The sequence below is a fragment of the Scyliorhinus torazame genome, chromosome 16 (assembly GCF_047496885.1).
Source record: "Scyliorhinus torazame isolate Kashiwa2021f chromosome 16, sScyTor2.1, whole genome shotgun sequence".
Taxonomy (NCBI): Eukaryota; Metazoa; Chordata; class Chondrichthyes; order Carcharhiniformes; family Scyliorhinidae; genus Scyliorhinus; species Scyliorhinus torazame.
In genome coordinates this window covers 47,076,544-47,102,487 of record NC_092722.1, presented here as the reverse complement: position 1 = coordinate 47,102,487, position 25,944 = coordinate 47,076,544, and the positions used below count along the sequence as shown (strand labels likewise).

Genomic DNA, 25,944 nt, shown 5'->3' with positions numbered 1-25,944 from the left:
CTTCCTTTCATGGCAGAACGATTCTGGAGAAGTGATTTGGAAATGCACGATGGTGCCAGATTTTGGGCTTATGTAGGAATTACCGCACACTTGACGATCCTACCCACCTGAAATCTGCTTTGGTATCCTCATTACAAGTACCTGAGCGGCTTATTTTTGACCTCTTCTGAAGTGTGGATTTCTCTGCATCTGGTGTTGTACTATGTATTCTGGAACATTCCTGTTGGTCTTTGGTGTTCGACATCAGGTTTCATTTTAACAATGTTCACTGATGTCACATGACCGACAGCTTTGGGCATTACTGCTCTGACCATTTATATACAAGACAGTGCAGTTCAGGCCACAATCCATGATTCAGCCATGATCACACTAAATGGCAGAGTGGGCTTGAAATGCCTGACTGGCCCACTCCTGCTCTGGATTTGTATGTATTGCCTGGCAACCGAAGGACTTCAGTTAAAAGGTGGGGAGAAATGTGATAGTTTGTCATGTTTGCTGGACATGAGAAGCAGAATGTCTTAATTGGCTAACAATTTGTCTTAAGGCACAGACATTGTTTTTGTAATACTGCCACATTGATGCCATTGTTAGTCCGACGGACTCGCAATAAAACACTTCGGCTGAACCACTTATGAGTGTAAAGGAACATTTTATTGCGTAGTCTCAGTCATAGCATTTTACAGAAGGCAATTACACAAAACAAGAAAAAAAAGACACGTTACTTTTGGAATGATGCTTTGGGGATTAAACAAGGGTTAATGGTTCTCAGCATTATCAAAAGCATGTCCTGACAATAAATACCCCCAGAGAGTGAGGCATCATCAGTGCAAAAAACTCTCATTCACCTTGGTCTTTGAAGTGGTTTAAGGAATTTCACGCTCCTCATATAATGAAAATAGGATAATTTTTTACAAATTTGTATCATTGCCCACGAAGAGTCTAAAAGACCGAGAGAGCTCGTCCTCCCCAATCCGTAACATGATATAAATGCATTATGGATAACAAGGAAGACACACGTTCATTTTCTCGTCCCGTCTCTTTAAACTAGGGACAATCCTGCTGATTCTAGCAAATTTGCTTGTCTTGGTGGACAAGGACGGTTGTCATGTTTGCCTCCAGCCAGCCAATTGCAGAGCAAAGTAATCTCAGAAATGAACAGATCTATATTTCACAACCACAGCAAACATCTCTCGGTGTCTTGCTGAGTAACATTGCTCAGTTGATCTGGAAGGCATCATGGAGGCCCACAGTTCAGCTAACGCAGACCTATCTCGACCATGGTAAGTAAGCTATTTAAAATTGCTCTCTGTGATATTTCTGCCGAATGCTTCACTGCAGCTCCCTCCAGTGTTCCATTTTAACTGCTTTCATTAGTATACTGGTTTAAAAGAGCAGCAAACAGAACACAAATGCGTGACACCAATTTATTACAAACAACACTGAGAACCTGCACCTCAGAAAATGTCACAAAATGAAAAAGGGGGTCTTTGTGCATGAAAAAAATGTTTGGAAAAAGTGTTTCTTTTTTTATTTGGTTTGGGGGGGGGGCTGCAGGGAGGCAGCGAGAGAGACTGCAAATCGATATGTCCCTTCTTCCAAAATGGCGTCACACACAAATGATCGATGCAGTTCAAATGGCATTTTCATCAGGTAAACTCGACAGAAACTAAAGCAGGTTTGCCGCTTTGTGATCAGTGAAGTATTTGCCTCTTCAAGACATTTGGGCCAGACAGATGAGAAGAACATGAAAGATATTTGGTCAAGAATGCAATAGATTCCACACTCTGGGACAGTTGTTTGGGATAGTTTGTTGGCATCCCAAGTAAATGAATTCAGACAGAATTGGGCTGAAATTGTGCCACAATATCAATCTTTATGGGTGTCTTCCATCCAGCAGGTAACATCTACCAACACATTTGTTAAATTAAAAGAGAGATGGCAACAAAATAAAAAGGTGCTGGCACATTAATTACTAATATCCAACATCTCAATGTCAGTCCTATAGATTCAACAGCAATCTGCCTGTAATTATGTCCAACCCAGTATATTCAACAGTATTATTCTTCAAAATAATACTGTCAGTGAAAAAGAGAGAATTCTAAAAGTAGTCATCGCAGTTCTGAGAAATGGCCACCTGCTCCAATGAGCTCCCCCACACCCCAATCCTCCCAAACCGATTGTAGGGTGTTTTATCCTCTGAGCTCCTTTAATAAGGATGGAGCCATCAGGGTCCTAAAGAGACTGCACTCCATCACAGTGATTTTGCACTCAGCTGGGAGACCATCCAGTGCAACCCACTCACAGATCAGTACCTTACTGTAAGCATTGGGGAAGCATGATGAATAATTTTCTAAAGTTTTTCCCCTTTATGCCGGAAAAGGCCAGGTCCATATCTTCTTTCGACCAGGATTTTGCAGTTATCTGGTTCACTGCAATTAAGGCTAGACTGTTGATAAATCTATGGGATTGCCATGCAACAAACATGCCAGTGCCTTTTTTTCCCCCACACATCTCTCAGTCCATATATTAATCCATTTCAAAACCTGGTTGAAGAAAACAACTGTCGTGACAGGATCAGTTCCGTTGGATGTTATTCGCAGACAATGAAAGTATAAAGTGAATTCAAAAGTCTTCCCATGTCCCAGTGACAAAACACAAATCGGATTCAACCAAACCATTTGAGAATTCTCTTTGATGAAGCCAAAAGTGCCAGAAAACACTCAGCAGGTCAGGGTTGCATCTGTGGAGAGAGAAAGAGGGCTAACCATTCAGGTCGATTACTTTTCATCAGAACTCCCCTTAAAAGTTCGTCGACCTTGAACGTTAACCGCTTCTCTCCTCACAGCTGCTTTCGGACCTGTTAAGCGTTTTTGGGCTTTCCCAAGTTTTTATTTCAGAGTTCCAGCATCTGGGGCATATAGTTTTCGTTTTGCAGTTTAAGAAAATATTTGGTCTCATTCATCTAGTCCAATCCTGGTCCCAGAACACTCATAGTTCCACGGTAACGCTGCTGTTGGTGACTCGCACTCCGTACCATCCTGCCCAGAACTGCGTGTCTCTCCCCTCGTGTGAAAAATGAACATACCGAACACCAGGCCCATAATTTTCGAAAACATGAGTTATCTGCAACGTAAGAGGTGCGACCAGTTAGAACAGGGTGTGAATGAGCGATTCTAATTTTCCTTCTGACTTCACAGGGTGCGTGTATATCAAGCTCACGTAATGCAAAGCTGCAGCACGCAGAGCAAAAAGACCCCAGGCTCGGCTCCCTGTCTATTCTAAAGTGAGCTGATCTACACCCAGCAGCTCGGGCACTAATGCCCACCGCCTCATATCCAAGGAGAGGAAAAAAAAGTCTGGGTCTCTATCTCATGTAAACGCATCTACGCTTGTGTAAACAATGGAGTTGGAAAGAAACCAATCCATCTTCCAGGATTCTAGAGGCTCTGGAACAGTTCCTGCAGATTGGAGTGTAGCTAATGTAACTCCACTACTTAAAATAATATTATAATAATAATCTTTATTGTCACAAGTAGGCTTACATTAATGCCGCAATGAAGTTAACGTGAAAAGCCCCTCGTCAACACATTCCGATGCCTGTTCGGGTACACGGAGGGAGAATTCAGAATGTCCAAATTAACTACGAAACACGTCTTTCGGGACTTGTGGGAGGAAACCGGAGCATCTGGAGAAAACTCACGCAGACACGGGAAGAATGTGCAGACTCCGCACAGCCAGTGACCCAAGCTGGGAAGCGAACCTGGAATCCATGCGCTATGAAGCAACAGTGCTAACCACAGTGCTACCATGAAACAGGGAACTATAGACCAGTAAGCTTGACGTCGGTAGAGGGGAAAATTCTAGAATCCATTATCAAAGATTTTATAACTGAGCACTTAGAAAACGGTGGCAGGATCGGACAGTCAGCATGGATTTATGAAAGGGGAAATCATGCCTGACAAATCTACTGGAATTCTTCGAGGATCTAACTAGTAGAGTTTTTTTAAAATAAATTTAGAGTACCCAATTTTTTTCTTCTAATTAAGGGGCAATTTAGCGAGGCCAATCCACCTAACCTGCACATCTTTGGGCTGTGGGGGTGAAACCCACGCAGGCACAGGGAGAATGTGCAAACTCCACACGGACAGAGAACCTGTGCCAGGATTCGAACCCGGGTCCTTAGCACTGTAGACAGCAGTGCTAACCACTGTGCCACGTACTGCCCGTAACTAATAGAGTTGATGAGGGGGAGCCTGTAGTTTATTTGGACTTTCAGAATACTTTTGACAAAGTGCCACATAAGAAATTAGAGTGTAAAATTAAAGAGCATGGGATTGGAGGTACTGTCCTGAGATGGATAGAAAACTGATTAGGAGACAGGAAACAAAGAGTAGGAATTAATGGATCTTTTTCAAATTGGCAGGCAGTGACTATTGGGGTACCGCAGGGATTGGTACTAGGACCCCGGCTATTCACAATATATATTAATGATTCAAATGAGGGAACAAAATGTAAAACTCTCCAAAATTGCAGATGGCACCAAGTTAGGTGGGAGGGTGAGCTGTGAGGAGTATGCAAAGATCCTTCAGTGTGATTTGAACAAGCTGAGTGAGTGCAAATGAATGACATATACAGTATAATTTGGACAAATGCGAGATTATCCACTTTGCGAAGACAGACTATTATCGAAATGGCCATAAATTAGGAGAGGGGAATGTGCAACGAAACCGGAGTGTCCTTGTATACCAGTCACTGAACGTAAGCATGCAGGTACAGCAGGCGGTAAAGAAGGCAAATGGTATTCTGGCCTCCACTGCGAGAGGATTAGAGACAGGAGCAGGGATGTCTTGCTGCAATTATACAAGGCCTTGGTGAGGCCATACCTGGAATATTATGTGCAGTTTTGGTTTCCTTATCTGAGGAATGATATTCTTGCTCTAGAGGGAGTGCAGCAAAGGTTTATCAAACTGATTCCTGGGATGACGGGACTGATGTATGATGAGAAATTGAATCAGTTAGGATTGTATTCGCTGGAGTTCAGAAGAATCACGGTGGAATATCATAGAAACCTGTAAAATTCTAATAGGGTAGGTGCAGGAAGGAGGTTCCTGTAGTGCCATTGTCCAGAACCAGGGGGCATAGTCTGAGGATACGGGGTAGACCATTTAGGACAGAGATGAGGAGAAATGTCTTCACCCAGAGAATGGTGAGCCTGTGGCATTCGTTACCACAGGAGGCTATTGAGGCCAAAACATTGTATGTTTTCAAGAAGCAGTTAGACATAGCACTGAGGGCGAAGGGGATCAAAGGATATGGGGAAAATGAGATTAGGCTATTGAAGCATAATAGGCCATGATCATAATGAATGACAATACAGGCTTGAAGGGCCGAATGACCTCCTCCTGCTCCTATTTTCTACGTTTCTAATTCATAATGCCTTCTACAATCAAATAGCTGGTCTATGCTGAGAGTGGAGACTCATAAGTGAGGAAATATTTTCAATGGGAATGATCAAGAAGAGGGAAGGGAAGCTGGAAAGAGGAAGCAAGAAGAGCAAGAAAGGAAGTGAGGAAGGATGTGGAGGAAAGGCAGGGGCCATGGGAGATTGGAAGACGAGATGATGAATCACAGGAGCCGTTTTGGACAGCATCGCTGGCTGAACACAGAGCAGAAACAGTACTGACAGTCACACACTGACGAAAAGGTAACTACCTGGAGAAATTGGAGAAGACACAAGTCTAGATAGAGAAAATTGAGTAAAATGAAAATATAATGAGATACCTGGTTCCATTTGGCATCACTCCATTGTGGGATTGTGATCTCCTCTGACTTGTAACTGCAGATAGCGGTTCTATCTTTAGACAGCAGCTCCACCTCCAAGGCATACACACAGCCGCAGTCATGTCTCGCTGCATACCTGCCACCCATGTAGAATGGTATTTCAATATTGCAGCTCAGGTCAGTGCACAGCCATAGCAAGTCCTGCATAATCCCGTCCAGCAGTGTTCAGCACAGTAACAGACCATTCTGCCCATCTAGTCCAGTGTTTATTCTGCACCCACTCTAAATCGTTTAACCTGGACTTGTCTAACCCATGGCCCACAGGCCACAAGCCCTCCTCCGCAGTGTTCAAACTAGGGGTAAGTACAATGAAAGATTCTGTATGGAACTACACCTCCAATCAAAGGGTATTTCTAACCAGTGCACCTACGCCAATTTGGAAGAGATTCAGTCTCTGAATGGAGTAGCAGTGAACAGGAGGCTGAATGGTTTCACGTTCGTTCCACAGTGTGCATTCTCTCCATCTTTGGCTGTGCTCTCTCTTTTACCATCGCAAACAAGCACCGGGCCTCTGAAGAAGCAGTGGTCAAGATGGCAGAGTGGGTCAGGAAGGCCACAAGGAACAGCAGAGTTGCAGCAACAGTGCCCACCTGGGGCACCTGGAGTCCCAGACAGGGCAAACTGAAGAGGTGCATCCCTTTCCCAGTGTTCGGAATACCTCCTCGGCAAGATGTCCTAGCCTCCTGTGCCAGGATGAGAAGCGAGCCTGGTGAGTGAACGAGCGAATGTGAAACTGAGAGATTGGGAGCGAGCCGGACACACACCACACCCTGCTTTCCTCTTACCCCCTCCCCAAAAACCCATCCACAAAGCAGGCCAGAGAGGAGGAAAGTCCAGGTTGAAATGCAACCTGCTTTTCACACCCTGCATTCCACCGAAGCCAGCACAGAGTAGGAGCCACCAGAGGCGAATGAAAGGTCATTGTCACTTAGACCTAACTCCCTAGCATGGTTCAGATACCTACCCCATCCCTAGTGAGCAGGAACTGGGGCCTACTCTGTGTCCCTCTCCAGCTCGGTCTCTTAAGTGAAAAGGCAAAGCAAAAACAAAACTAAAAGGTTTTAATCGTTTAACTTTGCAGCTTGACGCTTTTTAATGAGCATTTTTAATAATCACTCTCATTTTTAAATGATTTGACATTGATTTTTCTTTTCAAGTTCATGTTTAACATCGTGCCAAACTTATCTTTGAGTATATTGGCCCCTTGAACGAGTAAAAATTGAAACATGACCCCCCACCCCCACAGGTGAAAAGATTGGACAAGCCTGAACACAGAACATAGAAAAATTGAGCACAGAACAGGCCCTTCGGCCCATGATGTTGTGCCGAGCTTTTGTCTTAGACAACCTGCTTTAACCTTTGGTTTCAGATTCCAGATTCCGCAGTATTTTGCTTATCCTGGTTTAGCCCTCACTGAACATCCTTCATTACTTCTGGCTATTCATTATTATAAATATTAGCAACTTCCCCAATTAGTGTTCAGTCTATGGGTTACCCCTCGTCCCCGTTATTACACAATTATAAATCCAGAATAATACTCTCAACCCACCACCAGTTGAATTTTTCTGCACTGGTCTGTCATTTAATTTCTACTTAAATATTATTGGTCACTTTCCCACACTGCTGACACCCAACCAAATATTACTGGATGGAACGCCTAATACTTACCAATCACTGACCACAATTTTGGGCTGAATGAAATCAAGTAGGCTGCTCCAAAGTCCATGCGTCGACAGATCAATTATCTGGGATTTTCGGCATAATCTGTCAGTGCGAAACATGGAAAATGAGAAAAGGAATACTTTACATTCATAAAACATCCCCCATAGCCCACAGCACGACCTAGGTGATTTGTCGCCAATGAAATACTTTTGAATGGTAGGAAAATGATAGGTAACCTAGGTAATGTGGCATGTTTTAGAGTGATGCTGGCTTATCGATTAAAAATTGGTCCCCTGCTCTTCAACAAAAAATCCATGGTCAGTACAGACTTGATTGGCCGAATGGCCTCCTTCTGCACCGTAGGGATTCTGTGGTTGCAAGTTCTTTGAATGGGACACAAACCCGCAACCCTTTTGACCGAAAAGTCAGAGTGCGCCAACAAAGCCACAGCTGACCTTGCAAAACAAGTAGAAGAGCAAGTTTCCATGCAACGTAACTGGGAGATGCACACCGAGAGTGGAGCCAAGCATCATCGAAGGGGTGGTACCAGGTACGGCCCTCAACCCGTGCCGAGTTCGCTTATGCACTGATTCCCAAACCAGATGAGTAATGAAGGGCAGAGGCCCGAATTGCAGGTTGACACTCTGAAACAGGTAACAAAAGAATGCAGGGAAGTGCAAGGAAATGGAGAAATCGTAGTCAGGAGTTCACACGCTCCAGTTTAAAATATGATGGTGCGAGGAAAGGAAGGCTAAGAGAAGCGATTACTGCGTTTCAGTGGGACATGGTGCACGGAGTCAAATGTGGGATAATGTTGAACATATTGGTCAGGATATTAACAGCTTTGCAGGAACAGGAAAGGAGACTTCAATTAGACTTAGCCATGCAAGAGGTGGGCAGAGCGTTGAGTGGAAGGAGGAGAGAGAACAAGGGTGGGCGGTAGTGCAGGAGGTATGGAAGGCACATGGGAGGGAGGGATGGAATGCGCGTGGGAGGGAGGGACAGAAGATGTACGGGAGGGAGGGATGGCGGAACGGAAGGAGTGCGGGAGGGAGGGACGGAAGGCGCCTGGGAGGGCACGAGGGAGGGAGGGAATTAATGAGCAAGAAAATAAATCAAGATACAGATGCTCGACCTGGGAAATCGATGTTAAGATTTCTTAAATTTGATATAGAAATGCAAGGACAGTGGGAAAGGGTGCTAGCCAGCTGTGGGAGCAATATTCAGGACTCAGACGAGTTATTTGCCCAGAAATGAACAAATGTTTGAGCTTCCGAAGGTAACTGAAGTGCGGGGTTTCATGATGTTCTGTCTAGTAATAGGAAGGGAGGAGTCGGAATCAGTTCGCTCCATCATTGCAATGGAATTCTTACTGATACGATGTCACAAAATATTTGTTTAAAATTTTGTTGGGATGGTTTTGTCCATGTCCTCCTGGTAAGGTTTCTACTTTCCAGTCATCTCCACCACTCTCGTCAATGCTCCAAAACCGAAAATCTTCTATTAGAATAGAAAATAAAATGAAATAAAGTCAGTAGGAAGTACTTCCATTCACCTTGCACCTTATTAAATAGCTAAAGCATGTCCACAACAAATTCAGAATTTTATTGATGCAAAATGATGAAAGATATTTTACAGTAATCTTGCGATCGGGCTCCCTGGATTTAAGATTGGTCTTTGTGTAAGAAATGGAGCTATTTCACAAAGTCTGTTCTGATGTCTGGGACAGAGCTACCTGTTTAAAAAATAAAGCTGTGAGATACAAGCTCAGGCTGTAGGAAGAAATCAATGCTACCAAGGTCCAGTGATATGGCAATCGATTGCAAGGTGTTACTTCAGGGAGTACATCCAGCACTGGGGGAGTGGAAATTACCATCAAATAAATATTGGGGCGATCAAAAGCCATGGCTTCGTCACCGCCACAAATGCTGTTCCCTAGCTGCTGACTCCAACACTCCCCGAAACGTGTCTCTGACTGTTCGCAAGCTTGTTGTTATTTTTTATGTTACTGACCATTTATCGACACCATCAAGAAAACTGTCTATCCCACCTCTGGAACATTGTGGGTGGCACAGTAGCATAGTGGTTCACACTGTTGCTTCGCAGCTCCAGGCCCCGGGTTTGATTACCGCTGTGCGGAGCCTGCACGTTCTCCCCGTGTCTGCATGGGTTTCCTCCGGGTGCTCCAGTTTCCTCCCACAGTCCAAAGATGTGCAGGTTAGGTGGATTGGCCATGCTAAATTGCCCTTAGTGTCCAAAATGGGTTAGGTGGTGTTACTGGGATACGGTAGAGGTGTAAAGTGGGGTGCTCTTTCCAAGGGCTTGTGCAGACTTGATGGGCTGAATGGCCTCCATTTGCACTGTAAATTGTATGATTCTATGATTGTCGAACTCCCAAAATAAAAGAAAATGACTGCGGATGCTGAAACAAGAACAGAAAATGCTGGACAATCTCAGCAGGTCTGACAGTACCTGTGGAGAGGAGCTAACGTTTTGAGTTTGGATGACTCTTTGCCAGAGCTGGATGGAGAGAACTGGAAATAGGATGAGATTTGTGTGTGTGTGGTGAGGGGGGGTGGGGAGCATTGTGGTGGACAGAAGGCCAATGATAGGTAGAGACTAGGGAGAGATTGATAGAGATGTGATGGCCAAAATGACAAAGGAAGGTAAACGCTTTAATTTTACACACTAATCACGGACTTGGGACTTTATTGAAGGCCTTCTGAAAGTCCAAATGAACAACATCCCCTGGCTTCCTCCTCCTCTTCTCTACCAGTTACATCCTCGAAGAATTCCAGTAGATTTGTCAGGCATGATTTCCTGTTTCATAAATCCATGCTGACTCTGTCAAATCCTGCCACTGTTTTCGAAGTGCTCAGATATAAAATCTTTGATTCTAGAATTTTCCCCACTACCGACGTCAAGCTTACCGGTCTATAATTCCCCGTTTCCTCTCTACCTTCCTTTTTAAAATAGTGGAGTTACATTAGCTACCCTCCAATCTACAGGAACATGTTTAATGTCATCCCCAACATCACCACTGCAGTCGGGCGGTCTATATATAACCCCCACTAATGTATTTTGCCCCTTGTTTCTGAACTCTCCCCATACAGATTCCACATTGTCGGAGATAATATATTTCCTCATTATTGCGTTAATTTCCTCTTTGACCAGCAATGCAACTCCACCACCTTTTCCTTTTTGTCTGGCCTTCCAAAATACTGAACATCCCCGAATGTTAGTTCCCATCCCTGGTCACTCTGCAGCCATTAATGCATAATACTGACTATATCACACCCATTTACAACTATTTACACAATGGATTCAGCCACTTTATTCTGAATGCTCCACGCATTAAGGCACAAACAAAGCCTTAAGGCTTGTCTTTTTAACATTACTTGTCCCATTATTTTTCACTCTGGCCCTATTTGATCCTGGCCCTTAATTTCTCTGCCTAACACATTTCTTATTCCCCTTACTATTTCTTCTTCTAATCCTTGTTTCCCCTTCCTCTGACTCTTTGCATTGGTTCCCATCACCCTGCCATTATAGTTTAAACCCTCCCTAACTACTCTAGCAAATATTCCCCCATGGACATCGGTCCCGGTCCTACATAATCTCTACTCGTCTCAGCTCCTCCAGACCCAGTCCCAATTTCCCAGGAATCTGAAACCCTCATCCTCGCATCATCTCTTCAGCCACGTATTTGTCTGATATACCCTGCTGTTTCAGCACGTGGCACTGATAGTAATCCCAAGATCACATTTGAGGTCTTACTGTTCAACTTACTTCCTAACTCCCTATATTCTGTTTTTAGGTCCGCATCCCTTTACTTAACATATGTCATTTGTACGAATGTGTACCACGCCCACTGGCTATTCACCTTGGCCCTCTATAGAATGTCCTGCTGCGACCCCAAGTTCACGTTCAGGGAGGTAGGGGGGAAGGTGCACTTTCGGGGTGGTGGAGGTGCACATTCGGAGGGTGGGGGGGCACGTACAGGGGGGGGGGGGGGAGAAGAGGAGGGGGAGGTGCACATTCGGTGGGGTGGGGGGGGGGTGCACTTTCAGGGGGAGGTGCACCTTCGGGGGGACGTGTTGTGTTCGGGTGCGTTTGGTTTGTGTGGGTGTGGAAAGAGTCCACAAATGGCTGAGGGAAGTGACAAGGCCATTGCCACGGAGTCTGTCTAACCAGCAGACAGGACAAGGAGCAGCGTTGGACCACAGCCGGGGACATCCAACCTTTTTTTATTTGAAGTAAATGACAAATCCTAAAACTAAAACATCCCTGGTGTTGGGGTGACATGGCTCCTTGATCGCAGGATTGAGATGGGGATTTCGGCAAGTCACCTGGAGGGATTCGTGGCTGCACTCCTGCCACTCACTACCTGAAGCTGCCAGCACTGGACCCCTGGTAACTGGCGCAGCAGTGGTTAAGTTCAAATAGGGATCGGGCTCCCAATCACAGAGTCAACTTCACTGGCATTAAGTGTCCCACCTTGGACACCCGGGTATTTACCACCATCCAAATGGGAACGAGTGTGTGCATGGTGCGTTGGGGCTGTGTTCCACACATTTCATTTTGAAATGTCAACAGTCTCCCGTCCATCATTTGGTGGTTCATCTTAAGGTCAACGAGTTAAAACAGGAGAAGGTGCGATGAATCCTAACCTCAGCATAGTGCGGTTGGCGAGGAGGGTAGGGGAGGATATTCGGAGGAGGAAGAGAGGGAGGTTTAGAGGGGCACAATAGTATCAATAATAGAGAATGATCAGAATGAGGCCACTACTCCAAGGCAGCGGAATTTTTAAAATGATTTAAAATCACGTCCCATTGCCCAGAAATCTGGGCCATCTTGTTGAAGCCCCGTTTGTGAGATGCCCTTTCACCTCTTGCCTCTTTACAGACACAAACCCATGCATTGGATTCATAACTGATTACAGAGGCCAAGTCACTTTGGTCAATGACGTTTAGGTGGATTCAGAAAGAATGAATGCAACCTAGAGTACAACATTAGCACTACACAGAAATTGAAACACTGCACCCACCTTCTGCACTCGGGTTTTTAATCAAATTCACTGCCAGTGGAATGAAATACAATTTCATCCAGTCATTTGGAGTAGTAAAGTGAAAATTCCTTTTGAAAGCTCTCTCGCGAATACACTTCTCCTTCCAGATGTGCGTTCTATCCACCAGCTCCCTCCACAACCGGCAGACCAGGCGGCAGTTTAAAATCAAATCCTTTCCGGGAACGTGACACAAGATCTCTGCCAGGACATCCTCATGCAAGTCTTCCAGAGTGGCCATTCTTTGAGAAGGGCGGGGGGGGGGGCTGCGAACCAAATGTAAGGGGTTAGAAAAGGGTCATTGGCTGTAGAAGTGTTTTTGTCCTTTCCTTCCACCTCTCCAGCCAGCAGGTACTGGCCTCAAGCCCAACATTTCAAACTCGTCCGCAACCCAATCTAGGCCGACACTGCAGCGTGTGCTGAGGGAGCTCTGCACTGCCAGAGGTACCCCTGCTCAGTTGAAACTTTAAACCGCGGACCCGACTGCCCTCTCAGGTGAAAGTGAAAGCTCCCAATCCTCTATTTCAAAGTTCAGGGAGCTCCTCAAGCAGCAACTAAAAACAGATCATCTGGTCGCTCCTGTTTGCAGAACCTTACCATGCACAAGATCAGCTGCTGTGCCTCTAACATTACAATGGTTATTACAGTTCCCTGGCTGGGAAGCTCGCCGAGACGCCCCAAGGATGTGAAAGACATTTAGCAAATGTAACAATTGGGAAATAAATGATTTTGTGGTTGCCGCGGGGTTCATTGGCCTCCAGCGGGAGGTTCTGGAGGGACCGGTAGATCCCGGCCACTAGCTCGGTTTCTCTCTCTCACAGGTGCTGCCAAACCTGCTGAGGTTTTTTCCTGCACTTATTGTATTTATTTGGACATGGTCAAACATCTCAAGCCGCTTCGGAGGCCCGTTATCAAACAGACCTTTACATTCGGTTTCAAAACATACAGGGCTATTGGGACAGGGGAGTTTGGTCAAAGAGGGAGGTTTAAAAGAGTATCTTACAGGAGGAGAAAGAAATGATGGAGGAGTTTTGGGAGAGAATTCCAGAGCTTAGGGTCCATGCAGCTGAAGACGGGACCATCAATGAGCGATAAGAAATGAGAAATGCACAAGAGGCCAGTACTGAAGAAGCACAGGGATTTAAGAGGGTTGTAAGAGGAGGTTACTGATATAGGGAAGGACAAGGTTATGGAACAATTTAAAACAAGAATGAGAATTTTAAAACAAAACGTGTGAGGAGACCAGGAGCCAATGTAGATTAGGCCTGGAGTTGATGGGTTAGGGAGTGGAGTTTGTGGCGGGTTCCAAGACCGACAAAGGCCAGTACCAACAAGACCCAATCCTCTCTTCAATTAAGCCACTGGACACCAATCACGAGGTGGAAACGCTCAATTTTTCTCCTCCCTGTAAAACCCACCTGATCTGACACGCAGTGTAGCTCCCCCAGCCATCCGGCTGGTATCATTTTGTATTGTGACGTTTAGATTTCCTCCTCCTTCAGATATCACGATAAAAGGGGTATTGGCAACTGAAGACTTCTCCTGATTGATCCATGATTAGGCTTGACAAGGTGACAGTGGTTTGCCATTCCCTTCTACAAGAAAGCTGACCAGGAAACTCTTGCTCTCGCCGCCTGCTATCAGCCGACTCATTGAGGCGAATGACCTAATTCTGCTCCTATTGCTTATAGAACATAGAACATTACAGCACAGTACAGGCCCTTCGGCCCTCGATGTTGCGCTGACCTGTGAAACCACTCTAAAGCCCATATGTCTATCCAGTGACCATTTGAATGCCCTTAGTGTTGGCGAGTCCACTGCTGTTGCAGGCAGGGCATTCCACGCCCTTACTACTCTCTGAGTAAAGAACCTACCTCTGACATCTGTCCTATATCTATCTCCCCTCAATTTAAAGCTATGTCCCCTCGTGCTAGACATCACCATCTGAGGAAAAAGGCTCTCACTGGCCACCCTATCCAATCCTCTGATCATCATGTATGCCTCAATTAAGTCACCTCTTAACCTTCTTCTCTCTAACGAAAACAGCCTCAAGTCCCTTAGCCTTTCCTCATAAGATCTTCCCTCCATACCAGGCAACATTCTTGTAAATCTCCTCTGCACCCTTTCCAATGCTTCCACATCCTTCCTATAACGCGGTGACCAGAATTGCACGCAATACTCCAAATGCGGCCGCACCAGAGTTTTGTACAGCTGCAACATGGCTCCGAAACTCAATCCCTCTACCAATAAAAGCTAACACACCGTACGCCTTCTTAACAACCCTCTCAACCTGGGTGGCAACTTTCAGGGATCTATGTACATGGACACCGAGATATCTCTGCTCACCCACACTGCCAAGAATCTTACCATTAGCCCAGTAATCAGTCTTCCTGTTATTCCTTCCAAAATGAATCACCTCACACTTTTCTGCATTAAACTCCATTTGCCACCTCTCAGCCCAGCGCTGCAGCTTATCTATGTCCCTCTGGAACTTATAACATCCTTCCGCACTGTCCACAACTCCACCGACTTTAGTGTCATCTGCAAATTTACTCACCCATCCTTCTACGCCCTCCTCCAGGTCATTTATAACAATGACAAATAGCAGTGGCCCCAAAACAGATCCTTGTGGTACACCACTAGTAACTGGACTCCAGTCTGAACATTTCCCATCAACCACCACCCTTTGCCTTCTTCCAGCTAGCCAATTTCTGATCCAAACTCCTAAATCACCCTGAATCACATGCCTCCGTATTTTCTGCAGTGGCCTACCGTGGGGAACCTTATCAAATGCTTTACTGAAATCCATATACACCACATCAACTGCTTTACCCTCATCCACCTGTTTGGTCACCTTCTCAAAGAACTCAATCAGGTTTGTGAGGCACGACCTACCCTTCACAAAACCGTGTTGACTATCTCTAATCAAATTATTCCTTTCCAGATGATTATACATCCTATCTCTTATAAGCCTTTCCAAGATTTTGCCCACAACAGAAGTAAGGCTCACTGGTCTATAGTTACCAGGGTTGTCTACTCCCCTTCTTGAACAAGGGGACAACATTTGCTATCCTCCAGTCTTCTGGCACTATTCCTGTAGACAAAGATGACTTAAAGATCAAAACCAAAGGCTCAGCAATCTCCTCCCTAGCGTCCCAGAGAATCCCAAGATAAATCCCATCCGGCCCAGGGGACTTATCTATTTTCACACTTTCCAGAATTGCTAACACATCTTCCTTATGAACCTCAAGCCCTTCTAGTCTAGTAGCCTGAATCTCGGTATTCTCCTCGGCAACATTGTCTTTTACCTGTGTGAATACTGACGAAAAATATTCATTGAGCACCTCTCCTATCTCCTCGGACTCCAAGCACAACTTCTCACTACTGTCCTTGACTGGCCCTACTCTTACCCTAGTCATTCTTTTATTCCTGAAAGCTATAGAAAGCTTTAGGGTTATCCTTGATCCTACCTGCCAAAGACTTCTCATGTCCCCTCCTGGCTCTTCTTAGCTCTCTCTTTAGGTCCTTCCTAGATGACTTGTAACTCTCGAGCGCCCTAACTGAACCTTCATGTCTCATCTTTACATAAGCCTCCTTCTTCCTCTTGACAAGTGTTTCGACTGCTTTAGCAAACCACGGTTCCCTTGCTCGACCACTTCCTCCCTGCCTGACAGGTACATACTTATCAAGGACACGCAGTAGCTGTTCATTGAACAAGCTCCACATTTCCATTGTGCCCATCCCCTGCAGTTTTCCTCTCCATCCGATGCATCCTAAGTCTTGCCTCATTGCATCATAATTGCCTTTCGCCCTGCGGCATACACCTATCCCTTTCCATCACTAAAGTAAACGTAATCGAATTGTGGACACTATCACCAAAGTGCTTGCCTACCTCCAAATCTAACACCTGTCCTGGTTCATTACCCAGTACCAAATCCAATATGGCCTCGCCTCTCGTTGGCCTATCTACATACTGTGTCAGGAAACCCTGCTGCACACACTGGACAAAAACGGACCCATCTAAAGTACTCGAACTATAGCGTTTCCAGTCAATATTTGGAAAGTTAAAATCCCCCATAACAACTACCCTGTTGCTTTCGCTCCTATCCAGAATCATCTTTGCAATCCTTTCCTCTACATCTCTGGAACTTTTCGGAGGCCTATAGAAAACGCCTAACAGGGTGACCTCTCCTTTCCTGTTTCTAGCCTCAGCCCATACTACCTCAGTAGACGAGTCCTCATCAAACGTCCTTTCTGCCACCGTAATACTGTCCTTGACTAACAATGCCACCACTCCCCCTCTTTTACCACCTTCCCTGAGATTTCTAAACCCCGGCACCTGCAACAACCATTCCTGTCCCTGTTCTATCCATGTGTCCGAAATGGCCACAACATCGAAGTCCCAGGTACCAAACCATGCCGCAAGTTGACCCACCTTATTCCGGATGCTCCTGGCATTGAAGAAGACACACTTTAAACCATCTTCCTGCCTGCCGGTACACTCCTGCAACTTTGAAACCTTACTCATGACCTCACTCCTCTCAACCTCCTGTATACTGGAGCTAAAATTCAGGTGCCCAAGCCCCTGCTGAACTAGTTTAAACCCTCCCGAAGAGCATTAGCAAATTTTCCCCCAGGATATTGGTACCCATCTGGTCCAGGTGTAGACCATCCCGTTTGCAGAGGTCCTACCAACCCCAGAATGAGCCCCAATTATCCAGAAATCTGAAACCCTCCCTCCTCCACCATCCCTGTAGCCACGTTTTCAACTCCTCTCTATCCCTATTCCTCGTCTCGCTATCACATGGCACGGGTAACAACCCAGAGACAATAACTCTGTTTGTCCTAGATCTGAGTTTCCACCCTAGCTCCCTGAATTCCTGCCTTACATCCCCATCCCTTTTCCTACCTATGTCGTTGGTACCTATGTGGACCACGATTTGGGGCTGCTCCCCCTCCCCCTTAAGGATCCCAAAAACACGATTCGCGACATCACGCACCCTGGCACCTGGGAGGCAACACACCAACCGCGAGTCTCTCTCGTTCCCACAGAATCTCCTATCTATCCCCTTAACTATGGTGTCTCCAATGACTAATGCTCTACTCCTCTCCCCCCTTCCCTTCTGAGCAACAGGGACAGACTCTGTGCCAGGGACCTGTACCCCATGGCTTACCCCTGGTAAGTCCCCCCCACCCCCCCACAACAGTATCCAAAGCGGTATACTTGTTACTAAGGGGAACAACCACAGGGGATCCCTGTACTGACTGCTTCCTCCCAGCCCCTCTCACCGTCACCCATCTATCTTGATTCTTCGGAGTAACTACATCCCTGAAGCTTCTATCTATGACCAGGCTAACAATCACCCTGTTTGGCCACATTCTGAATGCACTTTCCACGGCCGTCAAGTCCTGGGAGTGGGACTTGAACCAGCAACGTTTGGCCCTCAGGGAAGGACGCTACCCACTGGGCCACAAGACCTCCTTCTTCAGATTTAGAAAGCAGAAACTAATCAAAAATTCACACAATCTAGAGGATACAGCCAATCCCGTGATCCGGCCTACAATATACAAGTTTAAACAGGTGGCGTCTGCACAAAAAAATACTTGGCAGACATTTTACTTTAGGGTGGGGCAGGCAGGTAAAAGATACGCATCGATAATTGCTGCCCTGCTGGGGCAAACAGAAATGCTGCAGTTATGCATTTATGATATTCCTCTGTTCACTTCAAATGTTTCTTTTCATGAACACAGAGGTCCTTTAAGATGACCGGTTGCCCTTCCCCCTTTTCTCCAAGATATTGACACATGTTGAGTATATTTCCTTGAATAATGCTCAACCTCTACCTGCTCCCCCCTCCCCAAACCCAGTGCCACCATTTTATGTGCCAGTTTCTGCAGTGAGAGCCCAAGCGAGCAACGGTGTTATCTTTGTCCAGAGTTCACTGGATGACGAACAGCTGATTTCCTCGGCCGCCACCCAACCCTCGCACCACCAATATCTCTGATGGAGCACTGAGGCTAATCGTAATGTTACCATCCACGAGAACAGGCCAAGGGGCGATCTCTGGGTCACCTTGCTCTACACAGCTCTGCATTATTCACCGAATCCTCAGGCAAACCTCTTCACAGTATTAAAAACATCCCTAACTAAATCTGGATATTATTGACTGATTCTGTCCTGTGCGTTTTAGAATCCACCAACTAAACTCCATGTGGTGATATGCATCACTGTAAATACACAAGGGGTTAATGTAAATACACTGGGACTAAATAAACACTAGAGGGAGCACCAGAGACATCATGACACACAGACATTCAACCAATAGGTCAGTAAGATAGGACACGACCAGTGGGCAGTCAAGACACACCCAGAGGTGACACTACCACAAGGGGGCTACCCATATAAAAGGACAGGGCACACATGCTCTTTCTCTTTCCATAGGCGACACTCAGAGACACAGTGGCAGATCAGGAAGTATCACACTCACCGCATGGATTAGAGCAGACTGGTTAGTTAGATCGAGTTACTATAGTTAGATTAGCAGGAGAGTCGAACCCAAGTAGGAGAATTGTTAACTGTTCAATAAATGTGTTAAATCTATCTCCAAGTCTGAACCTTCCTTTGTCAGGGTATACATCAAGAAAGCAGTTTATGCTACATGAAGAAGCATAACACAACACTCCACACAGCAAATACTTTGAAGAGTAGGGAAGTCTCCCAGGTGTCCTGGTAAGGTTTTCTGGGACATTCCGAGGTTGTGGACAACCCCCCCCCCCCATAAACCTGAGCAATTCTCTCCAACTTATGATGATAGATCATCACACAATATTGAAGATAATCTGCAGATAACAGGACAAAGAAGAACTCCGTATCCAGCCGCCCTGGGGTCAAACTCTATAGCTGTGCTCAGCTCCTGGGGAGGGAGCAAAGGGTCAGAAATTGCTGCTTACAAACAACACAAACCTAAACACACCAAACAATGACAGAAATGCTGCTGATACAGATTATCACAATTGTTTTCCAACTCTCTGGCAATCACAAACCGAAATGTAAATCAAAGTTTAGTTTGTATTAACCATGCATTTGGAGACTGTGCTATCCCCCAGTCTCCCCCCCCCCCCCCCCCAGTCTCACTCTCTCTCTCCCCCCTCGTCCCCCCCCGACCCTCTCTCTCCCCCCTCCCCTCTCTCTCCCCCCTCCTCTCCGCCCCCACCCGGACTGTCTCTCTCCCCCTCCCCCTCCCCCCCCAGACTCACTCTCTCCCCCCTTCCCACCCCCCAGACTCACTCTCTCCCCCCTGCCCCGCAGACTCTCTCTCCCCCCAGACTCACTCTCTCCCCGCTCCCTCCCTCCCAGACTCACTCTCTCCTCCCTCCCCCCCCAGACTCACTCTCTCCCCCCTCCCCCCCAGACTCTCTCTCTCTCTCTCCCCCCAGACTCACTCTCTCCCCCCTCCCCGAGACTCACTCTCCCCCCTCGACTCATTCTCTTCCCCCCCTCCCCCCGACTCACTCTCTCCCCCCTGCCCCCCACACTCACTCTCTCCCCCCTGCCCCCCAGACTCACTCTCTCCCTCCCTCTCCACCCAGACTCTCTCCCTCCCTCTCCCCACAGACTCACTCTCTCCCCCCCCAGACTCACTCTCTCTCCCCCTCTCCCCCAGACTCACTCCCTCACCCCCCCAGACTCACTCTCTCTCCCACCTCTCCCCCCCAGACTCACTCCCTCTTCCCCCCAGACTCCCTCCCCCCCCCCAAGACTCCCTCCCTCCCCCCCCAAGACTCCCTCCCTCCCCCCCCCCCAAGACTCCCTCCCTCCCCCCCCCCAAGACTCCCTCCCTCCCCCCCCCAAGACTCCCTCCCTCCCCCCCCCCCAAGACTCCCTCCCTCCCCCCCCCAAGACTCCCTCCCTCCCCCCCCCCCAAGACTCCCTCCCTCCCCCCCCCCCAAGACTCCCTCCCTCCCCCCCCCCCCAAGACTCCCTCCCTCCCCCCCCCCCCCAAGACTCCCTCCCTCCCCCCCCCCAAGACTCCCTCCCTCCCCCCCCCCCAAGACTCCCTCCCTCCCCCCCCCCCAAGACTCCCTCCCTCCCCCCCCCCCAAGACTCCCTCCCTCCCCCCCCCCCAAGACTCCCTCCCTCCCCCCCCCCCCAAGACTCCCTCCCTCCCCCCCCAAGACTCCCTCCCTCCCCCCCCCCAAGACTCCCTCCCTCCCCCCCCCCCAAGACTCCCTCCCTCCCCCCCCCAAGACTCCCTCCCCCCCCCCCCCCCAAGACTCCCTCCCTCCCCCCCCCCCAAGACTCCCTCCCTCCCCCCCCCCCCAAGACTCCCTCCCTCCCCCCCCCCCCAAGACTCCCTCCCTCCCCCCCCCAAGACTCCCTCCCTCCCCCCCCCCCAAGACTCCCTCCCTCCCCCCCCCCCAAGACTCCCTCCCTCCCCCCCCCAAGACTCCCTCCCTCCCCGCCCCAAGTCTCCCTCCCTCCCCCCCCCCAAGACTCCCTCCCTCCCCCCCCCAAGACTCCCTCCCTCCCCCCCCAAGACTCCCTCCCTCCCCCCCAAGACTCCCTCCCTCCTCCCCCAAGACTCCCTCCCTCCCCCCCCCCAAGACTCCCTCCCTCCCCCCCCAAGACTCCCTCCCTCCCTCCCCCCCAAGACTCCCTCCCTCCCCCCTAGACTCCCTCCCTCCCCCCCCAAACTCCCTCAAAGCCCCCCCCCAGACTCCCTCCCTCCCCCCGCAGACTCCCACCTCCCCCCCCAGACTCCCTCCCTCCCCCCCCAGACTCCCTCTCTCCCCCCCAGACATCCCCTCTCACCCCCCAGACCTCCCTCCCTCTCCCGCCCGCAGACTCCCTCCCCCCCCCAGACTCACTCTCTCCCTCCCCAGACTCACTCTCTCCCTCCCCCCCAGACTCACTCTCTCCGCTCCCCCCCAGACTCACTCTCTCCCTCCCCCCACAGACTCACTCTCTCCCCTCCCCCCCCCCAGACTCCCTCTCTCCCCCCCCAGACCTCCCCTCTCCCCCCCCCCCAGACCTCCCTCCCTCTCCCGCCCGCAGACTCCCTCCCTCTCCCGCCCGCAGACTCACTCTCTCCCTCCCCAGACTCACTCTCTCCCTCCAACCCCCCAGACTCACTCTCTCCCTCCCCCCCAGACTCACTCTCTCCCCCCCCCATTCACTCTCCCTCCCCCCCAGACTCACTCTCTCCCTCCCCCCCAGACTCACTCTCTCCCCTCCCCCCCAGACTCACTCTCTCCCCTCCCCCCCCAGACTCACTCTCTCCCTCCCCCCCCAGACTCACTCTCTCCCTCCACCCCCCCACAGACTCACTCTCTCCCCTCCCCCCCAGACTCACTCTCTCCCCCCCCCCCAGACTCACTCTCTCCCTCCCCCCGTCCCCCTCCCACACAGACTCACTCTCTCCCTCCCCCTTCCCAGACTCACTCTCTCCCTTCCCCCCCCAGACTCACTCTCTCCCTCCCCCCCCCAGACTCACTCTCTCCCTCCCCCCCAGACTCACTCTCTCCCTCCCCCCCCAGACTCACTCCCTCCCCCCCCCCAGACTCACTCTCTCCCTCCCCACGTCCCCCTCCCACACAGACACACTCTCTCCCTCCCCCTCCCCAGACTCACTCTCTCCCTTCCCCCCCCCAGACTCACTCTCTCCCTTCCCCCCCCCAGACTCACTCTCTCCCTTCCCCCCCCCAGACTCACTCTCTCCCTTCCCCCCCCCCCAGACTCACTCTCTCCCTTCCCCCCCCCCCAGACTCACTCTCTCCCTCCCCCCCCGAACTCTCTTCCTTCCCCCCCCCGAACTCTCTCCCTTTCCCCCCCCCCAGACTCACTCTCTCCCTTCCCCCCCCCCAGACTCACTCTCTCCCTTCCCCCCCCCCAGACTCACTCTCCCTCCCCCCCCCCCCAGACTCACTCTCTCCCTCCCTCCCCAGACACACTCTCTCCCTCCCCCCCCAGACTCACTCTCTCCCTCCCCCCCAGACTCACTCTCTCCCTCCCCCCCCAGACTCACTCTCTCCCTCCCCCCCCAGACTCACTCTCTCCCTCCCCCCCGAACTCTCTCCCTTCCCCCCCCCAGACTCACTCTCTCCCTTCCCCCCCCCAGACTCACTCTCTCCCTTCCCCCCCCCCCAGACTCACTCTCTCCCTTCCCCCCCCCCCCCAGACTCACTCTCTCCCTCCCCCCCCCAGACTCACTCTCTCCCTTCCCCCCCCCCAGACTCACTCTCTCCCTTCCCCCCCCCCCCCCAGACTCACTCTCTCCCTTCCCCCCCCCCAGACTCACTCTCTCCCTTCCCCCCCCCCCAGACTCACTCTCTCCCTCCCCCCCCCAGACTCACTCTCTCCCTTCCCCCCCCCCCCAGACTCACTCTCTCCCTCCCCCCCCCAGACTCACTCTCTCCCTTCCCCCCCCCCCCAGACTCACTCTCTCCCTTCCCCCCCCCCAGACTCACTCTCTCCCTTCCCCCCCCCCCCCAGACTCACTCTCTCCCTTCCCCCCCCCCCAGACTCACTCTCTCCCTTCCCCCCCCCCCCCAGACTCACTCTCTCCCTCCCCCCCCCCAGACTCACTCTCTCCCTCCCCCCCCCCAGACTCACTCTCTCCCTCCCCGTCCCCCTCCCACACAGACTCACTCTCTCCCTCCCCCTCCCCAGACTCACTCTCTCCCTCCCCCCCCAGACTCACTCTCTCCCTCCCCCCCCAGACTCATTCTCTCCCTCACCCCCCAGACTCACTCTCTCCCTCCCCCCCCCAGACTTACTCTCTCCCCCCCCCCCCCCAGACTTACTCTCTCCCTCCCCCCCCCAGACTCACTCTCTCCCCCCCCCAGACTCACTCTCTCCCTCTCCCCCCCCCCCAAAGAATCACTCTCTCCTACGAGGGTCTCTGTTCTGTGCCTGGTCGCTCCCTTCGGGAACCGCCCGCAATCCCCGGAGCTCTGGGCGGAGGATTTGCGCTGGGACGACTGCTATTCCTGTCTCTCCCTACCCCTCCTCCCTGTCTCTCCCTACCCCTCCTCCCTGTCTCTCCCTACCCCTCCTCCCTGTCTCTCCCTACCCCTCTCCCAGCTCCTTACCCACCGCTGCCGGATCCACTCGCTCAGTCTCGCCGCTGACTCCGTTTCCTCTTGACCTCCCAGTGATGCTGCATCCAGATCACTTCTGGGTCTCCTTTCGCTCTCAGAGTCTCCAGGTTCCTGCACGTCCGCGGCTTCTTTCCGTAATGCACTCAATGCAAAACAAACTGAGTCAACAGGGAAATAGTTTGCAAACCCAGTGAACAAAACAGTAAATGTATTTTGAACTGCATCTGGTGCAAATGTGAGATTGGAATAGAGGCTTTAAAAATTCGACCCAAGAAAGTTCAGGATTTTTAATCTGCGATTATCATTTCCAGGGATTGGGCTAGAGTCTCCTAAAATAAACAACTTGCTTTATTAAAATGACACTTTGTTATTTGGTGCACGGTGAACTGTTCAGACACCAGGCTGCCTCATTTCACTGGGCTGTGCTAATTGGAGGAGATTCCCTGCTGCTTGACTGGGCTCTCCATAGAGGCGGAGGCCATTCAGTCTCTGAAAGACCCCCTACCCAGGCCCATCCCCCGCCCCATCCGATCCCCATAATCCCACACAACCCGCACATCTTTGGGTTGTGGGAGTAACCAGAGCACCTGGAAGAAATGCAGAGGAGATTGTGCAATCTCCAGCCAGTCATCCAGGGCTGGAATTGAACCTGATTCTCTGGTGCTGTGAGGCAGCAGTGCTTGTGACATTATCATAAATGTAAGAACTGCAAGGGTTCTTTTGTTCTTTGGGTCTAGAGGGATACGGCAGAAGGATGTGCTGAGGGTTTTGGCAAAGGTTGGTATCATGACATACAGGCATGGAGGGCCGAAGTGCGTGTTCCTGTGCTGTATTGTTCTTTGGTTGTTGAAATGTCTAACTCAACCACTAGAGGGAGCTAGATGTACAAGTATATAAGACATTATGGGAGAGAGGTTGAGGAGAAGGGTAAAGACAGACTGAAGGAAAGATAGTGTAAGTGAGAGCAGATCATAGTTAATGTTATAGTGTAGAGATTAGTCGTAGATAAATGTAGATTACGTGTTTATTATCAACTATAAAACCCTGGTTAGACCACACTTGGAATATTGTGTCCAGTTCTGGTCGCCTCATTATAGGAAGGATGTGGATGCTTTGGAGAGGATGCAGAGGAGATTTACTAGGATGCGGCCTGGACTAGAGGGCATGTCTTATGAAGAAAGGTTTAGGGAGGTAGGGCTTTACTCACTGGAGCGAAGAAGGAAGAGAGGCAACATGATAGAGGTGTACAAGGTGATGAGAGGCATGGATAGGATGGATAACCAGAGACTTTTCCCCAGGGCGGAACTGGCTGAAACGAGGGGACATAATTTTAAGGTAATTGGAGGAAGGTATAGGGGAGATATCAGAGGTAGGTTATACAGAGTGGTGGGGCGAGGAATGCACTGCAAGCGGAGGTGGTGGAGCTAGAGTCATTCGGGACATTTAAGTGACTTTTGGACAGGCATATGGACAGCAATAAATTGAAGGGCTGTAGATTAGGTTGATCTTAGATTTGGATAAATGGTCGGCACAACATCATGGGCCGAAGGGCTTGTACTGTGCTGTACTGTTCTATGTTCTATGTGTATTATCTAGGAGTAAGTGTCAAATCCAAATTAGTAGTGTTAATACATTTATAGCTTTGTTCCATTAAAAGCTATTTTGGGGTCTTTGTAAACATTATGCCAACCATCCTAAATTTAGTAACACAAAAACACCACATGGTACCAGGGGCATATTTGTACAAATAATAAGCTGTTAGATTAGACAGGTTAGCTTTAAGAAGATTGAAGAAAACAATCATGCCTCTATGTCGATCAGAAAATCTACACAGAAGACAAATCGTAAGATAGAGAGTCTCAAGAAGCCTGACAACTTCAGAACAAATGGTAAACTATGTCAAAACTGGGCTTTCTTCAAACAACAGTTTGAAGTTTTCTTATCTGCCTCCGTGCTAAAAAATGCTTCCGATCAGAGAAAAATAGCGTTCTTCTTAATTTGGCTGGAACGCAAGTAATAGAGCTTTATAACTCCTTTGGATTTGCTGCAGATGAGGCTAAAACAAAGTATAACATAGTGCTAATGAAATTCGATGCACACTGCAAAAAGCAGGTGAACAAGACCTATGAGCGCTACATGTTCAGAAAAAGGCTGCAGATGAATGGAGAATCGGAAGATTCTTTCATTACTGCTTTAAAGTTAAGAGCGCAGTCGTGTAATTTTTCCTCTGTTGCTGATTCAATGCTTCACGATCAAGTTGTATTTGGGATAAATTA

The 25,944-nt window shown here is 49.2% G+C and overlaps 1 protein-coding gene across 3 annotated transcripts; it reads right to left on the bottom strand.

Annotated features, from left to right (window-relative positions):
- Window positions 1–629: 629 nt before the first annotated feature.
- On the bottom strand, window positions 630–24,059 carry LOC140392803 (F-box only protein 6-like). 3 transcript variants are annotated; one of them, XM_072478453.1, is made up of 6 exons: window positions 23,660–24,059; window positions 12,551–12,834; window positions 8,877–9,003; window positions 7,510–7,605; window positions 5,782–5,917; window positions 630–3,123 (listed from the first exon to the last, which is right to left on the bottom strand). In XM_072478453.1, the coding sequence occupies exons 2-6, from the start codon at window positions 12,807–12,809 to the stop codon at window positions 2,989–2,991; spliced, it is 753 nt and encodes a 250-aa protein (XP_072334554.1). In that variant the 5' UTR covers window positions 12,810–12,834; window positions 23,660–24,059; the 3' UTR covers window positions 630–2,988. The 3 variants fall into 3 exon arrangements, with proteins under 3 accessions (XP_072334554.1, XP_072334555.1, XP_072334553.1); XM_072478454.1 differs by having other exon boundaries at window positions 23,664–24,059; XM_072478452.1 differs by lacking the exon at window positions 23,660–24,059 and adding an exon at window positions 13,987–17,647.
- Between the last annotated feature and the right edge of the window lie 1,885 nt (window positions 24,060–25,944).